General features: G+C 39.4%; 1 protein-coding gene across 1 annotated transcript; it reads right to left on the bottom strand.

Moving 5' to 3' along the window:
* Positions 1-334: 334 nt before the first annotated feature.
* On the bottom strand, positions 335-20,722 carry gsg1l (gsg1-like). Its single transcript, XM_026325532.1, has 5 exons — positions 20,419-20,722; positions 12,443-12,490; positions 5,621-5,773; positions 3,418-3,529; positions 335-695 (listed from the first exon to the last, which is right to left on the bottom strand). Exons 1-5 carry the CDS (start codon positions 20,705-20,707, stop codon positions 335-337), a joined length of 963 nt encoding a protein of 320 aa, XP_026181317.1. The 5' UTR covers positions 20,708-20,722.
* Positions 20,723-21,489: the final 767 nt, after the last annotated feature.

Below are 21,489 nucleotides of genomic sequence, written 5' to 3'. Positions count from 1 at the left end.
AAGGCTCTATTGATTTAAAATTGAGATTATTTAAAGGTAAAATACTACACATAGCACCTCGTAATATGCTGAGAATACCTAACTTCAAACAAAGTCACAGAACTCAAAGCTCATTCTGTTTTTCACACTTTATATTGATTTTCACAACACATCAGTTGAATTTTATTTATTTACTTCTGCCACATCTCTTCTCAACAGATCTGTTAATCATCTTCTGCAACCAGAAATTAAGGGCAGATGTGCTTTCAGTTTTGGCAGGAAAGCCATTGGCTGAGCCCAGACATGGAAGCGCAGTCAGCCTCATCATCTCATCACACCTCATCCCACATAACCCTCAGCATTGCTCTTCTCCGAGAGAGTCTGTATTCTCCCCAAGGTCTACAGAGGCTGATGTGGCTCTCATCTTGCCCCTGCCTGGACCTGGACCTGGGCCTGGACCAGGACCTGGGCCCCCAACAACCAGCCCAGCTCTGCCTCCACTGTGGCCAGGGTAGACTTCCACAGTGCTGGAGATGGACTGGAGGGAGCGGTCCCGGAAATAGTGGAAAGCCTCCTGGTCGAGGTAGTTCTGCTCCTCGCGGAGGCCCTGCTCGAACAGCTTCCGCTTGTGTCTGAACTCAATCACCGTCTTGGTGTAGGAGTTGAGGGTGGTGACGGAGGCAGCCATGCAGCAGGTGAAGGAACCCCAGGCCATGCTGGTTTAGAGAGTGATACAGAGACATGTTGTTGATGAGGTGAGAATGGAGAGAATAAGAAGAAGTGAATCTTTTGTTAAATTTCTGGAGTTCAGTTTGGAAAAAATGTCTGTGAAGCAATCAAAATGTAACGAGCAAGATTTTTTTAAAAACAAATAGGGATGTTTTTTAACTTTAATTTTATTAGAATATTTAAAATTACAAATAGGCCTCAATATTATGCTACCCTCTCAGATTTTAGGCTGCAAACAACTTACAATATTTTTTGGATAATTTCCTTCTGCCATTAGCTGTCTTTCTAGATGCTATCCAGGGGCATGGACACCCCATGCCCCTGGTTCTTGTATAAAAGAGTGCAGCTCTCACCAAAACTAAAAATATAAAGCTTGTTCAGAGGCTGGTTCTAGCAGGAAGGTCATGGATCATCCTCTGGGCTGTATTAGTGTAAAGTTTCTGCAGTAAAATGCTACGCCATGCCCATAGGTCCCATAGTGTGTAAGTACACATCGAGGATAATGCGGGTACAGAGAGACTGCATGATCCTTGATCCTCTGATTGCTGGAGTGAACAGAGTCAGCTTGTGTTTTCTCCCAAATCTTTCTGATGATCATGGAGACGTTACAAAATAAAGCCATAAAGAAGCATTACAGATACTGTTTTTTAAACAACAACCATCACAAAAAGACATCTGCTCTGCAAGACTTTGGCTAACCATGGCCACCGTTCTTTTTAACAGTTTTTAAAATAGCATTAGAAGACTCAGATTTTTAATTGCTGTTATTTCAGTTTTTGATTTTTAATACACTGGCACATATTTTTAAATGTATGTTTTCATGTTTAAGGTTGTTTTGTCCATTAATACACAATAACATGACATGGTCTGATAATGTACAGTATGATACATCTGTCTAGCATTGCTGTGATGCCACTGAGCATGTGGAAAATATCTGAAAGATCAGGGGGCTATCACAGTGATTTTACCATCAGTTTCCAAACTTTTGAGGTAATCTGGCCAGTGTTGGCTAAGATCTTGATATGTACCAAAGTGTAGGACCCCTGAAGGGCAACTTGAATGATATTACACAGCAACTAATCTTGGCTCCTCCACTAGCAGGGAAGAAACACTGGAATTTACTCTACTGTATATCACCCTTTACCTAATAAAACAGGAATCCAAACCATCATACAGCTTCATATGTAGTTTGATCAGTCACTTTCTTTTCATTTCCAAACTAGGATATTTCCTCACCTATGTGTAGTTATCTTTGTGTTTCTCCCTATATATACCTCCTCACCTGTTCCCTGCTGAAGCATTAGTCAGTATAGAACTGATGATTGATGAGTGAGTGTGTTTTTTTGTGATGACCGTCTCATCCAGTCTCAGTAGGTATACCGTCTCACGGTTCCCGTGAGTTTTGTATTTGTTTGCCCTGGAAGTCCCAGGAGAAATAAAGCCTTTGTTGTCCTGCATTTGGGTCCTACCTTCTCTCCTGCACCTCCACTCCGACACCAGCTCTTGACATTTGTAACTTGATTTGTATTTGAGTTTAGTTTTAAAAGTCCAATATCACAATATCATTTAGTGATATTATAATAATAATAATTATTATTGTTATTGTTATTATTTCAGCTTAGACTCCCATGGAGTAAACATTGTCATAAGCTTTTCTAATATATGTAACTAAACCTCTTCTGCAAACGCATAGCCAACATATGCCAGACTTTAGATTTCCCCATGTTAAAGTGCTGTACATGCACTGAAGGGGTTTGTCTTTTTAATTGCACCTACATGTTGTTATATGGAATACAGTTGAATTATATACACAGTAAGGCAGAAATCTAACCCTTGTGTTATGTGTTTCTATAATTACCTTTCTGCTGGAAAGAAAACTGTTACTATGGTTTCTCATAATGATTAATGTTAGCGGTATCTAGCTCTTCAATGTACACCCATAGCACTGTTTTAATTATGATTAACTGTGTGAGGAATCTCATCTTTGCAGGGTGAAAATTTTAAAAAATGTTTTCACTGACCCTGTTTTTCATGTGACTGCACATCAGTTGTCCATTCATCCTCAGGACAGAGCAAAATCACACTTATTATTTATCCTGAAGGAGATTTTTGGCATTCTGCTCCAGTGGACGTTAATCATTACTCCTGCTGAATTTATTCTATTTTAACAACCCTGGACGTCTCCCTTGTGCTGTTACAGTAAATGAGGGTCCTTCACTCAAATGACTGACAGCTGCAGCTTGGCTCTACTTTCGAGCAGAGAGTGGGCAAGGTCAAGATGAGTCTTGTCTGGCTAATTATCCCTGAAACAACAACAACCCTGTTGCTCCCTGTATACCACCTCAATACCACCTGAATACCACCTGCTGCAGCTGCAGCCTGAAGAGGTCATTTCTGATTGGCTAAATGGAGGGATGATGGGTGTGTTTGTTCAATGGTCCTTTTGTCCGTGTGTGTTTTGGACACCATAGGCCTGGATAATTATGTATTTCAGTATGTTGTTTTAAAACAAGGGAAATATTTGTCCTTCACTGAAGATGCAGGGGCTTTTTAACATAATAGATTTTATGAAATTATGTTAGGGGTATATTTGTGTACTTGCAGACTTATCCAACAGTGTCCCTACTTATTACACACTCCCTTTTGGTTTTTTAAAATTGTGTGTGTGTGTGTGTGTGTGTGTGTGTGTGTGTGTGTGCATGAACTGACCAGAATGACCAGCCGTAGTCCCAGCTGTGAGGCCTCCAGTCTTCAGGACCCAGACTGACTGTGATCTGGAACACCTGAGTGTACATCATGTGGGCCACCATACCCAGAAGACCTGCAGCACATACACAAACACACACACACACACACACACACACACACACACACACACACACACACACACACACACACACACACACACACACACACACACACACACGCACACACACACACACACACACACACACACACACACACACAATGTTATTACCCTGACATCATGTCTGACATCATGTGTTCCTGAGCTGGGTTATACATCAGGATTATAGGTCCCATTACTGTGCTGGCTGGCAGAGTCAAGCTGAACTAACACATTGTGGATTAGAAATACATCATAACATCTAATTTATGACATTGTTATGGTGGAATTTCAGCTAAAAGCATATGCAGGGTACACAAAGAGCAAGGTGCCTGCAGGCTGGCAAAAGCAGCATACTTTTATCAGAGCCTCTGGCGGAGCCATCTATTCTACTCACTGTTACCCCTGAACAAAATGAAAAACTTTAGCAGTTCTTCTTGCCTCTACGAATACTCAGTCTGGTCTAGAGTGAAAATTACAGAGTGGATTGCTATACCATGAAATTTGGTTCAGACACTTACTGTCAGCACCATCAGAGCAGGTCAAAAATCAATTTGTCCAGTAGTCATACTTTGTGTCTTATATGCCCTTCTTGTTGTCAGGTTTCACCAATGCTCTTCCTCTTCGTAGCAGATTTGTGACTCTGATTTTTCTAAGAGTATTTTTAGTAACTTTGCATGTAGTCATACTCATTTTGTCTCTGTCTCTATGTGATGCTACAGATGCTGCTCCTGATGGTTTGATGGCAATTGCAAAAATCTTTATGTCACACAGTCTGATGGCTACCATAAAATGTAGGGATTAAACCCAGATGATGATTTTAATGATAACATGACCTTTTCTCTAGTTCCAGGACAAATAAATGAAAAGGCCCTGAGGACAGGATAGCTGAACCATCAGCATATTTTTCTTGTTCTTCAACAACAGCACTAATCTGCCATGATAATTACCATAAACAAAACAATAATAAATCATTTTATGTGTGAGTTACAGCTCAGCATATTATCAGTAATAAATCATAACTTGTGTAATTATTATAATTAGTCATCATACAATATCAATTGATTTAACATGCCACTAATGAGACTTCCAATCAATTAGGGATAGGAATATAATCACTCATAAATATACAGCAAATCAAAAAGCCACAGTGTAAATGAGCCACTGAGATATTAATGCAGACGTTATACATCATAGCCCCACAGTCAGAGTGTGTTTTCTGTGTGTGTGTGTGTCTCACATGGTGTATCAGGGTTCATAGTGTCGTTTGTTCTGTCTTACTCATTCCTCAGTAAATAAAACATGGCTGCAGAGTTTTTAATCTTCTAACAATCAACTCCATAATCATGCCATCTTCTTCTTCAGCTGTCAAACAGTATGAAAACCTAAACATAAAAAATCATTACCATTGATTCTGTTTGAATGTAGCATTAAGTATTTAGTATGTTTTAATGTATGTATGAGATGAGAGAAATTAGGAAACAAAATAATTAATAAATTAATTTTAAAAACAGATTTTGTAGGATCCAAGGCTTTTTAAACTGCATGTGCTATAAAGTCTTAAAGTCACTTTGAGCCTAAATCCTGTTTCTCTGGTAAAGAATGAACCCCACATGGTGCTAGGATACTGACTTTCACAATATTGGTGAACAGGTCATCTAACAATTCAATGTCATTTACAAACATGATTCAGATTAAATCTGCCACTTGTGATGGGGAAAAGCTTCATGTCAGCAATGAATGCATGGAAAAGATGTGCTTGAAAACATATCATTGCTCTTATGAGTCCTTAAAGAGACCTCGTGAGGAAGCAAGCACTCTGCAGTATGCAGAGCCAACTTCTTGTGTAAGAGGTTTAACATGAGTTGGGAGAAAAATCCCTGGCACCTGATACAGCAAAGGCTTCCAGGAGATAACCTCTGACCCTGACTGACCTCTCACAAATCTGCATCAGTCTCTCTCCACTCCCGTTATAATTCTCAAAGCATTTCTCAGAATATGTACATTTTTCTTTAAAAAAAAAAAAAAAAAAGGTTTTTGCGTGTGTTATCTGGCATCCAATCTTACCGGAAAGCACAGTGAAGACGGCAGCGAAGGCGTTCAGTTTGAGTCCGTCAATGACATTGCTTGAGTGGAAAAGCTCCAGACACATCAGACTGAAGCCGACCACCAGCAGCAGAATGTAGAGCACCTCTGACACCACCGACAACCATAACACCCCTGCAAATGCAACACACACAGATGAAAGTGTGTGAACTCAGACACAAGCCCTGCATCATCAGTTATAGCACCTTACCTTCAAATGTCTCTTTAAACTTGACCTATGTCAAAGAAATGTCTAAGTAATTTTTCTAATGACTAAACATAAAACCTCTCTGCCACACAGTGATTTTATAGTCATGGTTCAGCAACCATAAAGTCACAGCAGCTCAGTTGAGCTTTGACATTATCTGCAGGTGGAAACAGTTTTTGCTGTCCAGCTGTGGTCGCTGCTGTGAGAAAATATATCAAATTAAAAGCAGTGGTCACATGTCGGATTGTTCTCCTCTTGTCCTCTTGTCTCCTTTAGTTCTTGGTCGCTTTCTCAAACATGCACACTGACACGGAAATTCACAAAAATTAACACAAGGCTGTGTTGAAAGAGCTCCTGGACTCTGGAGGTCACATGTCAAACATCTGAAGCTTTTCGACTCTGTGTTCAGGGAGTGAAACCACTGGGACCTGCTGAAGAACCAGGAGGTGAACTGAATAAGTGAGTAGGTTTAAACAGAGACCGGATTCAGAGGGCTTGTAGTTTGGATTGAAGCTTTTCACTTATATTTATTGACAATGATGCATATTTTAGAGAAGACGTGATAAGTTAGGAAGAAACAAGCTCACCTGCAGCTCAGCAGTGTGTCAAAGCAAATGCGAAGTGAATCTGGGGTGTTTCAGCAACTAACTCAAAAATAAAATTTTCTTCAGCACCACAGAGGGCAGAATATAAATAGAAATGGGAGCAAAAAAAAAATCCTTTTTTCATTTAACAAAACTTGGCAACATGTCTCAGTGCGTAATGCAGTTTTTTGACAAGCTCCTGTACAAGACCTACATAAATTAACAGAACTCTGGTGTCCCAGATCAGGGAATATACAATCAAAGAATTAAGACGCTCTGTCTAGACGTCCAATACCATATGGCTTTAATATTACAGTCACTATCAATTTGAATTTGACATTGAACGCTCAAGTCGCGCTCTGACTTTAACCCTTTCATGCATAGTAGTCACTATAGTGGGCAGCTATTTAAAAGAGGTCTTCTGTTTCTGTTTTCTTTTCAATTTTCCAGTATGTGCATGGGTTGTGATTGTGTAGTTGCATATCACCCACTTCAGTGGATGCGAGTGTGTCATCCAATATTCTGTGACCCATTGTAAGAAAAAATTGGCCAACAGGAAGCCAGAAGCCCTCAGGAGCTTGGGAGTAGGAGGGATTTTGCTTTGCACTGAACAGTGTTAGAATTTGTTCAAATATATAAACACATAAGTAATAAAATTGCAAATATTTTTCATAGTTTTCACATATATATTTTTCTATTTATATTTATATATATATTTATATTTTTGTGAAGTTGTTTCTTCAGTTAAAAACATGTAGTCCACCTGAGGAGACACGTCTTTGAAAAAGCCAAAGAGTAATATAAACACTTGCATGAAAGGGTTAACTTAACAATGGCTTCTACAGGTCAAATCATTTTCTTCACCAATTATTAAAAAATGCAAACTTTCATAATTGTCCACCTTTTTACTCATTTTGTAATAATTTCTTTGTTTTTGTGTAGGTTTGTTTCAGAAAGGGTTGTGATATTTTGCATCATGCTGGGTTTACTTCTTAGTTACTTATGTGCTCTACAGGTAAACTTTCCCTGCTGTTTTGGGATAAAATAGCATTATGCCTGTGATGTGCAAACAATATTGCATTCAATTTTTGTTCTTTAAGATAGAGACAGAGGGAGGTGACATTTGACTGTCCTTCCATTTATTCTGTCATCATTCATTTATCCCGCGTTCGATATCTCTGGACCTCCTGATGAAATTTTGATGAATCTTTGGAGAATGATGATAAATCTCTCCTCTAGAGGCAGGACATGGCAGTTAGAGCTGAAAACAAGGTGAGACGGTTGCTTCTGATCGGCCTTCGGGAGGAGAGGATGGTGTATTTGACTTTGCCACCCACTTGTTTGAGACACATTAATTGTTGGCTCTTTACTGTGTCAGTGAGGCCCTCCGGTCACACAGAGGAAAAAATCCCATCAGAGCAGTGAAAGACATTATGCAGGATGATGAACAAGCTTTACAACCACACTGTACTTCTTCATACTCGGAAAATGTGAACATTTTTAAAGCAGAGAGGAGTTGTCATCTTGTGACTGAAGCTGCCCTTGGGATCCACTCTCACTTCCAGACTTTTTTTTCTTCACTACGCTCCACATTTATAATTTCTAAAAGGCAGAGGCTCCACTTGAATCGGTGAAGATCCCAGAATTAAACAGGATTATCTGCTGTGCTCTGCTCTGTCGGGGATGTAGATGAGGTGGAAGTGCTGTATAACCTACAGGCTGAGTTTTCCATTTGAACATCAGTGAATTTGGGCCGTGCTACAGGAATCCTGAAAAGCCAATACTGATGGCTAATTTTGGGTCACACGTCTCTCTAGAATAAGAATAAGACACTGTATTGAGACATTTACAGAGTTTTACATGAGACATTGGGATATAACTCAAAAATGTCACAAAAAATTACAATGCAGTTAAATATCGTAAAGAATCTGAACACTTCCATCAACACAAACCCAACCCAAGTGGAATTCCACATATTTACAATGGCAGCATGAGTTATATAGTATCTGGATCACAGGTCGTTTCTTTGGCAGAGGTGCAGAGATCTGCCTTTACAGATATTGAATTAAAACTACAAAAGCGTCCAGTGCACAATGGAACAAAGTCTTGTACAATAACCTATGCTCATACATTTAAGAACTGGAATAACTTTAGTGATGCTCAAACTTTTTATTTAATACCATCATTTAGTATCACATTTGCTTTACCCAGTGCTTTGGTTTATAGCCAAATAAAAAACTAATGACATCCCCATCAACTGTGCGTTGTGCTAAACTAAGATGGTAACCATAGTAAATGGACATAGTGGTTTTAAACACTGGCCTGAGTCTGAGTAATGATGAGACATTCGTATTTCTCCCATCAGGTTTTCACTGAGATGCCCATGTCTCAGTGCTTAAAAAGCACCAATACTTAATCCACTTATGCTCATAAACTTTCATTTCCAACCAGTCAGTTCAAATTCCAGAAATATAAATCGCCTCTAAGAGAAACTCACAATGCAACAATATCGTCCAAAATCATTTTGTCTCCTTTTTCTATCTTACTGAATATGTATCAGTAGACTGAGACTTAATCAAACTGAAGTAAATGAAACATGTTCTGAGGGACTCAGCCAGCAGGACTGATAACAGGAAGGAAACAGCTCATCAGACCGAGTCTCATCTCAAATGGATTTAATTACATCTTTAATTACTGTGTGCATGGGTGTGTTTTCATAAGTGTGCCAGTGGTGTGAGGTAGACAGTTTTCTCTTTCTGACAGCAGCTTTCCGGGGTTTCACAAAACATTTCCATGTCAAGAACACAGATTTAATAAGATTCAGACCCACTGGGAAATTCAAGATTCACAAGATTGTTGATTAGTAGATTGGATTTAGGAAACAAAACTGAGCCAGAGAAGTCAATATCGTACACTGAGGTCATTTCTACTGAATTATTAGGGCTGTAACTAGTGATTTATACCAATACTTCTTAATAATTCCAATCCAGTTAGAAATTAATAAATATTTTAATTTCCAGATTGCCAAAAAATGGAAAGTGCTTATTAAAAGTTTTCTGAGTGAAAACTGAAACTCCTCAATTTTAGGACAAGTCATAAATAATCAATTATCATTAATAATGCTTTTTACTTGGAAAATGAATCAATTCTTATTTAATTCTAATTAGCTAATTATTCATAAATGCTGGATTAAGAAGCTTAACTTTCAAAGTGTATATTAACTAACCCTCAAATATATTTTATGTTTTGTTTTTTTTTTTTAGTCTCACTAGTCTCACTTTTTTTAGTCTCACTTTCTTTAATTATACCTGGAGGTTGTGTTTAGTGCCCCTCTTGTTTGCTTGTCTGTTTGTCTGCAGCTAAAACATGGTAGGTTATTTACCAGGGTCACACAGATGACAAAAGCAATGTTTATTTTTAAACCGCACAAGTTTGGAATTAAATCAATAAATTAAAAAAATTACGTGTTTTGTATTTTATTTATTTATTTATTTATTTATTTATATTAAGCAAATTTGGTTGGCTAAACATTTCTCAGGTGAGTCTGGTTCTATCGAGGGGCTTCACACTCATGACCAGTGTTTTTAAAACCCTGGCATCCACCCTGGCTGTCTGAGTGTTTTCTTATAAACAAATTAAAGGCCTTTTGTTTGGGTTTTCATTAAGAACAGACTTGGATCTGACCAAGGAGCAGCTGGGTGTTATAAAACACAGCAGCAAGCATGTAGGCTGCAAAGGAAGGCAGATTAACATATCGTATCCTTGTGTGAGAGCAAGGTCACCCTGCTCAATACATCATATCATCCACCACTGCTCCGTTCAACACTCCTGCTTTCAGTCCAGATGGCATTAACAGATGAAACCATTGGAGAACTTTCATTATTAACTACCTGCTCAGCATGAAACAGTGAATTAGAAGCTACGCCCACATGCACCTAATATTCCCTTTCTCCTGGATGGTCAAATTTTTCTTTTATGAGCTGCAGGATATAAACACCAAGTGCTCTCAGAAATAAGCTGCTCCTATGTGCAGTTAGGTGGAATCTTAATTAGGTGCCTGGGATATTCCTCATTATCCAGCATCCTGATGCACAGATGTATGTACAGTATCTGTCAGAACTCAGGAAGGTAACATTATTGTATCTGTTTATAGCAATAAAGAACATGGGGAAACATACAATGATGATGAGGAGGCTTCAGAGTCTGGAAATACATGTCTGATGATGGAATCTGAGGGTGTGGCTTAAATTTTTTATAACACTTTGAAAGACAATCTGGCACATGACAGAGTAAGTGTGTGAGGACCAAGGGCAGTTGTTGAACTTCTCTTTTAAGCTCTGTTTTTTTCCTCCGTCACAACTATTTCTGATTCTTTTGTGTGTGGTATTATGAATGTCTATGAAAAGCAGCTGCAAGTAGGTGCGCTGTCTCAATCTGAGTGATTCACAGCTATGACAGAAGTCTTTGCACTCAGTTTTCAAGTGTGGCTGTTTACAGCAGCTATAATTAGGGATGAGCATGCATGGATCATGAGAAACTGGACCCATGGGCACACACATACAAAAGGCCCCTATAGCTCCTCCTATATTTGTCAAGAGTTTGTGTCTTCTTGGAGTTGTTTTGTCCTTTTTTAGCCATTTTCTCACCATTTGAATTCATTTACATCTCTTCCTATTCTTCTCACTCACTGATATTTATTTGTTGTGTGTCTGTGTTTTTGAGGTTTTTCATATTTTGGTTGGCATTTTGTGCCAGTGTATGTGTCCAGTAGGCCTGTTCACTGATCCATCTATGGGGATGAGGAATAACTCAGTTCCTGATTGGTCAGAACCAACAAAGGCAAACAGCTGTAACTGCAGTAAAGCTGGAGTTCAAAGGTTTTTGGGCTGACTGGGTAAACTGCAAAAGTAGGACGTGTTTGAATTTACTTCTTGAACTTATTGTTTTACAAATTACAAATTTCCCTGAAATACAGAGCTAAAGCAGCAAAGCCTAATCCAGTGAAAGCTGCAGCACAGATAACGGCAATCAACCTTGACTAAAGCCTGAATTTGCTGACTTTTTTCCTCTAACCCTTCCCTGAAATTGAAATACACAAGTTTTAGTAAACTAACACCAAATATACAATACAAAGAAATATGCATGCCATAATCCTGTTAAGCCCCTTGCAATTGTCCTGGTAGCTGTTTTTCCATTCGTCAATCAGTCAGTCAAATTAACCGGTTGCAAGCTTACAGAATAAGTGTCTTTAATAATGATGTTGTGCTTCTACGTTACAGTTGTGTTTGTACTCTTTGAGCTGTATCGCACGCAGCTCTGAAGAGTGAGCTAACTGTAGCCAAGTGACAGAAAGAAAACACCGCTAAAGCTACATCTATAAAGTCTGTGGTGTAGCAAAGGTAGCATCGGCAACCTAATAGGACAATATGTCATGTACAGTATTTGCGGTGTTTTGGATTTTCAGGACATAAAAGCTGCCGCTCCATCATCTCAACTGAAACTCCACTAACTACTATAATTTCTACTCACTGAACAAAGCTGTTCATTTAGACTTAGGCTACATTAAGGACATGCATCCATACAGCCGGAGGCAAAACTACCCATTAAAGATGCATGACTCTCACCCTACTGTTTTTGGATAAACTGAGTAGAGCTATTAGTTATCAGGAACCTTTCATATTGTTCTGTTACTCTAAACATTCTTAACAAGAAGTGTAAAGAATACCCTGCAGGTGATAAAGTGGATTAGATCAGTGTATTTAGAAAGAAAAGCATTTGTTACAAAATCCAGACCATGACATTAGAAACCGTATTTCCTTGTCTCAGTGTGAAGGTGGCTGAATAGTGTTGGATGTGGATGGAAATAACCATCTGAAAATTCCTAATAAACACTGAAAGAATCCAGAAAAAAAGATATATGCACATATTTCTTCTATGGTTTTCCCTGGACCGCGTGAACAGGTGGGGAGCGGCAGGGAGTGGCAGTATTGCCTAATGAGCATCATCACTCACCTCTCTCTGACGCAGGGGCCAGATCAATGAAGCTCCGACACTTCTCACCTGAGGGGGAGGGGGGGTCAATGGAAGTGGGGGGGAGGGGTGAAGAATTCAAGGTGAAATGAGCGGGGTGTAAAGCAGAGAGCGGGGAGTGAGGAAAATGACGGGGAGAGGGAATAAAGGTATTAAGGTATTAAGGTTTTAAAAAAAGGTTGGAGAGTTGCAGAGGAGGTGATTAGTGAGTGTGATGTGATGTAAGGATGAAAATGAATGCCCATGGTGGGAAAGAGCATAAAAACAGCATTAGTGTCAGTGTGTCAAACAGCTAGACAAATAGAAGCTAACAATGACGCAGTGCCTTCTGCTGTTGTGTCATTGTCAACACTTTATTTTGTAGCTTCTTATGTTTATCATTGTCTCTTCCACTAACATTGTATGATGCTCACGTCTTCACCTTGTAGCCGATGTGCTTAACAAATTTACTTAACTGTAAATGTTAGACTTTTTTCTATATCCACACTCATGATATACTCAGCAGTTACGCTGGATGCTTATTACAGTCATTTTTGGCCTCTTCAGGCTGCAGCAGAGTCGATCAGAGCTCAGTGGGACCCTGCAGGTCACAGATCAGCAGCCATAACACGAGCCATAACTCAGCCTCTGTGGTGTCACAGGCAGCAGGCAGATCCATCCATAACCAGCATGGGCACCAACGCCCTCACCCTGTTGTATACACTGAACTCCAACCCACAGCCCGCAAAACAACAGATGAAGATACACTGTTTGTCTCCTGGAAATGAGGATGATTTAACTGAAGCTTGAACTGAAGCTTGAGTCTGAAAGCTACAATATTGCCACTGCTGTTTACAGAGTTGTATCTGTGCTACCTAGTGATACAAGCATTTTTAAAGTTCAATCAGTTGTAGAAATATAACAAGTTCTTACCAGACATTAGGCATTAGACATTAGAGGTTCCTAGACTATCGGACATTTTACACTAAAACAAACTAATAAAGTCAACATCATATGGGATGTGTGGTAGGGTAGAAATCTCCTTTTAAATGGTCATTTGCACAACACGGTGCCAAAGCAAAGTGCTCTGCTGTCTATTATTCCTTTGGTCAACTTGTCATCAGACATAAAAAGAGACAAGTTGTCGGTACCAGATTTTCATGTTGTCTATGTCGTGCTGCTTTACTGGTCCAGCCTCTACTGGCTCTGTCTATTACCTGCTGCCTTTTTCTCTATACTTTGCCTCTCTGCTGATTCTTCTCTTTGTTTACCCGCATCCTCTAAATCCTCTTGCGTTTGAGTCCTACTTCCTGTTTACCATTTGCACCAAACTTCATCTAAGCTAAATCAGTATTAGTATTAAAGTGAAAATGACTGAAACCACAACTTTGTCTCTGACCTGCCTGTTAAAAATGCATGTGATTTGGCAAAAATCCAACTGGAGGTAGTTATAATTGATCTTTTCCAAGCTTAAATTATAATTATGCATTTATATTCTTCTTTCCAAGCTTAAAACTCGAGGGAAGTTGTGTGAGTGAGTGGGAGAAACAGACGACTGTGTTCATGACTTGGTGAGCTGCACGGAAAATATGCCATTGCCAAAAGGTGAGTAGCATCTGATTAGGACATGAATCTAAAATGTAATTAAAGAGTGAGCAGGCTTGTCTGTGACCTGATGACAGGACTACCTAACAGCACAATTAATATTCTTACAACTTCCTACTGCACACAGGAGACGACACTCCTCTAAAATGTCAATTAACCAAAAAATCCCAGCCATCACGCTCCTGGTTCATAGGATTGTAATGGAAATGGATTCATTTCAAACAGGCTTAAGGTGTTGATTCTTCTATTTTTTAGTTTCATAGTCCTATCTCACACTTTCACAGCATTATTTCCTCTCCCTGCAGCAGCTCTGCAGTTGGTTTCTTCAGTAATGCAATGTCTTTTGAAGCTATTTGCAGCTGTAATGAATGTAGAAGGTTTGGTAAACCTATCGCTAATACTACTTCTACAGTTCTGTCTCAGCCTGCACTACTCAGCCGTATCTGAGAGCAGGTATACGTGCCAGATTTCCACAATCCTTCAGCCTGCTTTGCCAAAAACAGCAGTGACAAAATGTGATTTACCGAATATATCGATAAAGCGATGAGATTCTCTGACTTGCTGTGATCAGTTGTGGAAACTTCAATCCAATACAAAATCACCTCATACACTATAAGATCCACTGAGCTCTGCCTGAACGCTTCACATTAACACAATGACTTTTTCACACTGCCACAACTAAACTAAACTAAAACTAGTAAATATGAGGTGTTTACAAAAAGGCCATTTTGATGTAAAACCCTGTGCAAACTAAAGCCTCTTCCTGAAGCAACTGTTCTAATTACTGCTGTTAAAACAGTATCAAGCTGAGCTGCTTATGAGTCTCTTTGCCAGATTGTAGTGATGTAATGAAGGGAGTAAGCCTCACTGAAGTGATCATTATAGACAGTGTTTTTTAATTTAACCTTTCACTGCCCAGTTGGCACCACCGTAGTTACTATACACCGATGTGACAGAAGCAGGATGAATCCTGATGTCAAGCAAAGACAAGTGCCTGAAGAACAAAGGTTGGTAAGTAGAGTGAAATCAGGACATGGGCTGAGAGAATCAGATTTTCCCACAGCAGGTCTGACTCAAGTTGTTCAATTATCCTTTTTACATTGTAAAGTAAAACCACATTCTCAGCACTCTGCTTTTTGAACAGGAGAACAGAGACAGTGGGATTGATAAATACAGGAAGTAAAGTTGTACAACATCTATCACCCTGACTAGGCTTTAATAGCACTATAGTACATTTCTGTCTGTACTGACAAAAGATGAAGTCAATGCCAATTAATAGCTGTATATGAAAAAAACAGCACTGTGTTTTTGTCAGAATGATGATTAATAATTGAGACCAGGTAATCCTCTCTCACCGTTTGATCTATAACTTTCTTGTTTTCCCACACTTTCCAATACCCACATAGATAAACTCTCTATACTGAAAACTGCTAAAAAGCAAGATAAAATATCTGAAGGGAAATTTAGGACGTACAGTGTTTTCACTGTGTTTTCATTGTACATCCTGCTTATGTATTTTCAGGCAAGTGGAAAAGATTCCTCCTCAGCATCAGCCGGAATAATCCATATTAGATTTTTTTGTTCAACGTGCAACATATTCACTTTTTAGAGATTTGTATAAGAAGTTTCATTAACCAACAGGAAAGTCTGCCATTGTTGGTATCAAACCAAAAACATTCTTACTTTAAGGAAGATTATAACAAATGGCACGTCATGACCGCTACAAGTAGCAACAATCTGTAAGAGTAACACACACATTTCTGAGGAGAAGTCTAATCAGCCAAATAACATACATTTTTATGTCAGGTCAGTGTGTGAAAACAGAATCTGTGAGGGAGGATCACGACCAGGTACAGCCCAAATATATTGTCTGTACGCATGAAGAAGCTTATTGGGAAAAGGCACAGGGGCCTCTGCATTAAAGTCATTTTTGTTTGAGAATCAGATTGTAGAGCTCAGTTAAAAGCATAAATGAACGATAAAGACATAAAATAACTACAAAGCAAAGCAACTAGAATGAGAATAACCTCAGTCACAAAAATTATTAAAATACAAAAATACAAAAAATACATAAAATGACTACAAACACAAACTTACTACAGACATACAAAACATCCATCCATCCATCATCTATACCCGCTTATTCCTAACCAGGGTCACGGGATCAGCTGGAGCCTATCCCAGCTCTCTTTGGGTGAAAGGCAGGGGTCCACCCTGGACAGGTCACCGGTCCATCACAGATATAAAAAACAACTAGAAACACAAAATTCCTATATATACACAAATTTACTACAAATAGACATTTTATGCTTTCATTGTGGTATGCCACAAAAAAAAAAACTGAAGTCACAAAAATACAAAACACTACTACAAATAATGGAACCACATCTGGGGGTCAATTTTTTAATAATCTGTCCATTTAAGTACGGAGCTTTCAACCTTCGGCTGATTGTCACTGCTTGATATAACATCAGCCATCTGTTGTTTTCTGTCACTTAACATCTTAGTGTTTTTTCTCCAGGTCCTGGTAATAGACCAGAACTGAACCAGACAGGGCCATCACTGATAAATTAGAGGTTGCAAACAAAACTGCCACTTTACCCTGGAAGAACAAGAACCTGTAAATAAAATAAAAAAAACTACACCTCACAACACAAAACAACAGTGAAAACAACACTCTCATGTTTTGGAGTGCCTCAGATACCTATTCATTTAAAATTCATGCTCACCAATATGTTTTTCTGAATGTAATGATGCCCTGATTATTTCACTTGCGAGTAGCTAAAGCACATAGATGCTTGAGTGTGTGCACAGAGCAGATTAACACCATCAGTCATGTCCTGAATCACATTTTTAACTTAGCGTTTCATTTTTCAGTATTTAACAAAGGCCACAATCATTTTACTATCTTCCAGTGCCACTTCACAAACATGACTGCAAAGCCATAAACAACGTGTTATCCAAGGCAGATTCATTCTGTCTGAACTCCGTGCAAAGACTGGGAGAGTTGTGTTTAAATTGGTGAGTGCAATGGCAACTGTGCTGATAATGAATGAATGAAATAACAATATGTAAATAGGATCCAAGTTGTGATACATGAAGCAACAAGTGGACCAGGAACAGTGGTCCAGTGAAGCTCACTGTAAAATCTTTACAGCATAGATTCTCTCCAGTGTATTTCTTAGTTTGGTGTCTCTCTCTTATGTAGTTTATTACTTTTGCTTTTGTCACTTCTCATATACTAAAAATAGATCTGTGTTTTTGACCTTTTTGGCATTTAGACTCCATCATTAGAAGCATATGTTATAAAAAATAATAACTTTTTTTTGGTTCATTTGAATATTTTGAGAACATTTCCAAAAGTCTGGATAAAAGTTATTTCATAGTCCAAGTTATAATATCTATAAAATACTGAGAAGATGATTGAAATCCATAGCAGTTGTGCTCTCCATAATGTGTATGGAAGTTAACGAATGTTAGTGATGGCTGGTACGTGTCTGTCATTTGGAGTATTTTTGTTCTATAATAGCAAAGAGTGACAGAGAGAGAAGTAGGACAGGAACGATGAATGAATGAGAGAGAGGATAGGAGTCACACTGGAAAATGATAATTAACATAACTCTGCTTAGTGATGTGAGTGACATCAAACCCCTCTTTATCCTGCAAAGCCATATATACCAAACAGTAATAAAAATATAGTGATGTGTTTGGCTCAAGGGCTGCTCCTACATAAACTCTAAAATAGGAAACCAAAAGTAAAAAAATCCACAAGAACCATAAAATTAATGTCATCGCTAAGACACAAAATATATGTTCTGATCCGGTCCTATCAGTGTGTAACAATCATGACATTTAGAAACTGAAGGCCATGTGCTGGGAGATGTGTATCAATCATATATGCAAGCAAACAAATAAACTATGCATACTTGCTTCATATTTGTGTCATATTTTTTTAATTTGTTTCCCATCGGGGCAACAGCTGAATAAAAGATTAAGTTAAGCAGGAAATCAACATATTTCTCCTGCTGGGCTTTTCTGTAGAGTTCATCACTCTGTAATACAAATGTCCGCTAAACAGGCAGTGAGACGCATTATGATGTGTAATTACTCAGGTATTACAGCTCTGTTGCATGTAGAAGAAGATGTTCATTAAAGGCTCGCAGTTTTTCTGGCTTATTGTACCTGATATGAGGCTGCAGATGGACAGAGTCGTGATGGGAGTTGTAGCTCTGCTCTACTTGGCCTGCTGAGCTGTAAGGCAGCAGGTATGGTAGCATTTAAGTGTTAACAGAATACTTTACATGTGACTGTAACAAGTTGTCAGTTTATTATACTGTGTCTTTTCTGCTGCTGGTACAAATAGTATTTTAATTTTAAATTTGTAGGGAAAAATAAAATGGAACAAAAATTCTTAAAAGGCCAGCACAGTCCAGTAATGTGGCAGCACATTAGGTCACTTATTAGGCCCAGTAACAATGGGAAAGGTGTGAAGTGCTACACCTTTACAGGGAGAATCAATCAGACACTGACTGTACAGACATACACAGGCCTGAGATGAGGTCTTCTGTGTGCAAGGTCTTTCTTAATATTTCTTCAGCATTACGTCTTTATTAGCTATGGTTCCATTCAGAGGTGGTGGATTAGTGGTTAGCACTGTTGTCTCACAGCAAGAAGGTTCCTGGTTTGAAACCCATCAGGGGCCTTTCTGTGTGGAGTTTGCATGTTCTCCCTGTGCTTGTGTGGGTTTTCTCCAGGTACTCTGGTTTCCTCCCACAGTCCAAAAACATGTATGTCAGGTTGATTGGTGACTCTAAATTGCCCATAGGAGTGAGTGTGAGTGTGTGAGGTTGTTTGTCTCTATGTGGCCCTGTGATGGACTGGTGACCTGTCCAGGGTGGACCCCTGCCTTTCACCCAAAGAGAGCTGGGATAGGCTCCAGCTGATCTCTGTGACCCTGGTTAGGAATAAGGGGGTCTAGATGATGGATGGATGGATGGATGGATGGTTCCATTCAACTATGGTGCAAATTTTAACCTAAACTTGAAAAAAAAAAACTTCAAAGGAAAAGCAAATTGTGTCTTTCCATCCATTACTATTATACAACTATTAGTAGTTTGATTGTCAAGATAAATAGCTGGCGTTGCTAATTTTTCCAGTCAGGTATTATTAAACTATTCCAAAGGATGAATGAAAGACATGACATAATTAAAATATCACTTTTCAAAGCTCACTGTGAAAATAAGTCAGTGATTAAAATGGCATGAGTCCCCCACACTGTGAAAGTGCAAACAGGTTTCAGTCCTCATAAGGTGAGCAATATGAGACGTGCACACACACCCACACCCACACACACATGCACACACACCCACACACACACACACACACAGTGAGTGTGTCATTCTTCTCTTGCTCATTCACAACCACCTTCTTTCCCTCTTTTCTCAGTCGCTTTCTTTACAGAACAGAAGCAGCTGATTCAGTCTATTGTTGAAGTGCCATCTGTAGATGCATTATCAAATAAAACCTCTAATGGACACAGTAGCAGAAACACTTACAAACTGCACGATGGTACACAGCACACAGTGTCTGCACCTAGAGCATCAAACTGGGGACTAACCCATCACTGAAAATATTTCCCAGAAATTCACTACTTTTTTATTTTTTTTTAAAACTACAGTGTCCAGATATTTTAGAAAATGACTGAGCCTGAAAAATTAAAATTCAACTTGAGATGCTATTAAAGACTCAGCATCTTCAGTAGGAATCCATGGGCTTCAGTGGTCAACAAGTGTTAATTAGATGGGATTGTTTGATAGTGGGAAAAATAAGCAATACATTCAGGAGGGTTGCAGACCAACTAATGGTTCCTTATTAACTAATCAGCTTATTATTGTCTTGATGAATTGATCTATTGTTTTGTTGGTTAAATGATTAAAAATGCCCATCACAGTTTGGCAGTCAGACGAGGCTGATTACAGTTTATTGTTTTTGGACTAAGTCACAAATCATTAAAAAAAATAATCAGTTATTCAGTTCAGTATTGTTCATATTTGAAGTAGCTGGATCCAAAGAATGAAGCATTTTGCTTAAAAACTGACCTGAACTTTTGATTTCCTGATTATTAACTAATGGACCTTTTAGGACAAGCCAGCGGGTTTGTGCATTTTCCACTTACTATATTTGTCTGAAGAGAACTTCAGTGTTGATCCACATAAATCACCTTGAAAGGACTCTACACTCGAATCTAAGTATAAAGTATACATTTGTTGGGACAGGAGCAACAACTTTAGGTTATCATCGCTGCCTTTCACTGCAGGATCAGTCCTGAGTATTTTTAACTTTTAAGGTACCGACTCCGGGACGGATGTGCCCACCTGCCTCATGGATGTTTTCCTCGCAGGAGTACCAGATGCCGGTGTGGAAGCGGCGGAAAAGGAAGCGGTCATCCCCGGTTTCCCAGCTGTAGTGTACCTTGCTCTGGTCAGTCTCGTTCACGCCGTAGTCGATGCAGTTGTGGCGCCGCTGCTTGCTGCAGTTGGGCTTGGGGACGCGCTGGGTGCCCTCGCACCAGTACGTGGTGATGAAGGCGGTGGTGGAGAAGAACAGGGCCACCAGGTTCAGACCCACCGACAGGAGCGCGCGACATTTCCGCGTCGTCTTCATGATTTCAGTGCGAGCAGCCGCGTCCCCGCGGGCAGTGAGAAAGTTCATCCAAGAAGGAGAGAGGCAGGAGGGCGGTCAGAGGAGGGGAGGCATGGCGCGGCAAAGACGCACAGAGGAATTACGCGCGTCTCTGCCTGTTTCCTCTTCTGTGCCAATGTATCCTCAGAGCTCAGATAAAGGACAGGTTGCTGGCCCTCTCATAGGGAACAGAGAAAACTGCAAATTATAAATATGTTCTTCCATCTACTTCAGCAGCACTGACACCTTCCAGCCACGGCGATGGAATTGAGACCTGTTTCCCCGTTTCCCTGTCAGGGAGCAGGACGCTCACTGAGGAAACGTGATACGGAGAGCTGAGACGGTCTCTCCCTCTCTCTCTCTCTCACCCTCACTCTCTCGGTTCTTTGTGCGTCATTGCATTAACGTGATCTTATGGGGAAAACACCCACAGAGATAATACTACCACCTAAGACACGTCTAAATGCGTTATTTTCAAAGTAGATGTTTGGAGTTTACTGTTTAATAGCTGTGGGCACTGAAACTCAAGTGAGGATACTTTTAAAAATAGTGCAAAGAACAGTTTTTATTCATCAGCTAACTTTATTTAAAGTGCAGTAAAGAGAAGAAATGAGTCAAATTAATATTTGCTGTGACCGTCCTTTACTTTTAAAACAACACCAGGATGTATTTAGTTCTTCTTGACTCTGAACATAGACCATGGCTGTACTTTTGGGATTGTTGTCATGATGCAGAATGAATTTAGCACCAGCCCTAACGGTACT

The sequence above is a fragment of the Mastacembelus armatus genome, chromosome 8 (assembly GCF_900324485.2).
Source record: "Mastacembelus armatus chromosome 8, fMasArm1.2, whole genome shotgun sequence".
Classification (NCBI taxonomy): Eukaryota; Metazoa; Chordata; class Actinopteri; order Synbranchiformes; family Mastacembelidae; genus Mastacembelus; species Mastacembelus armatus.
The sequence above is the reverse complement of the archived record's forward strand: the minus strand, read 5'-3'. Positions and strand labels throughout refer to the sequence as shown.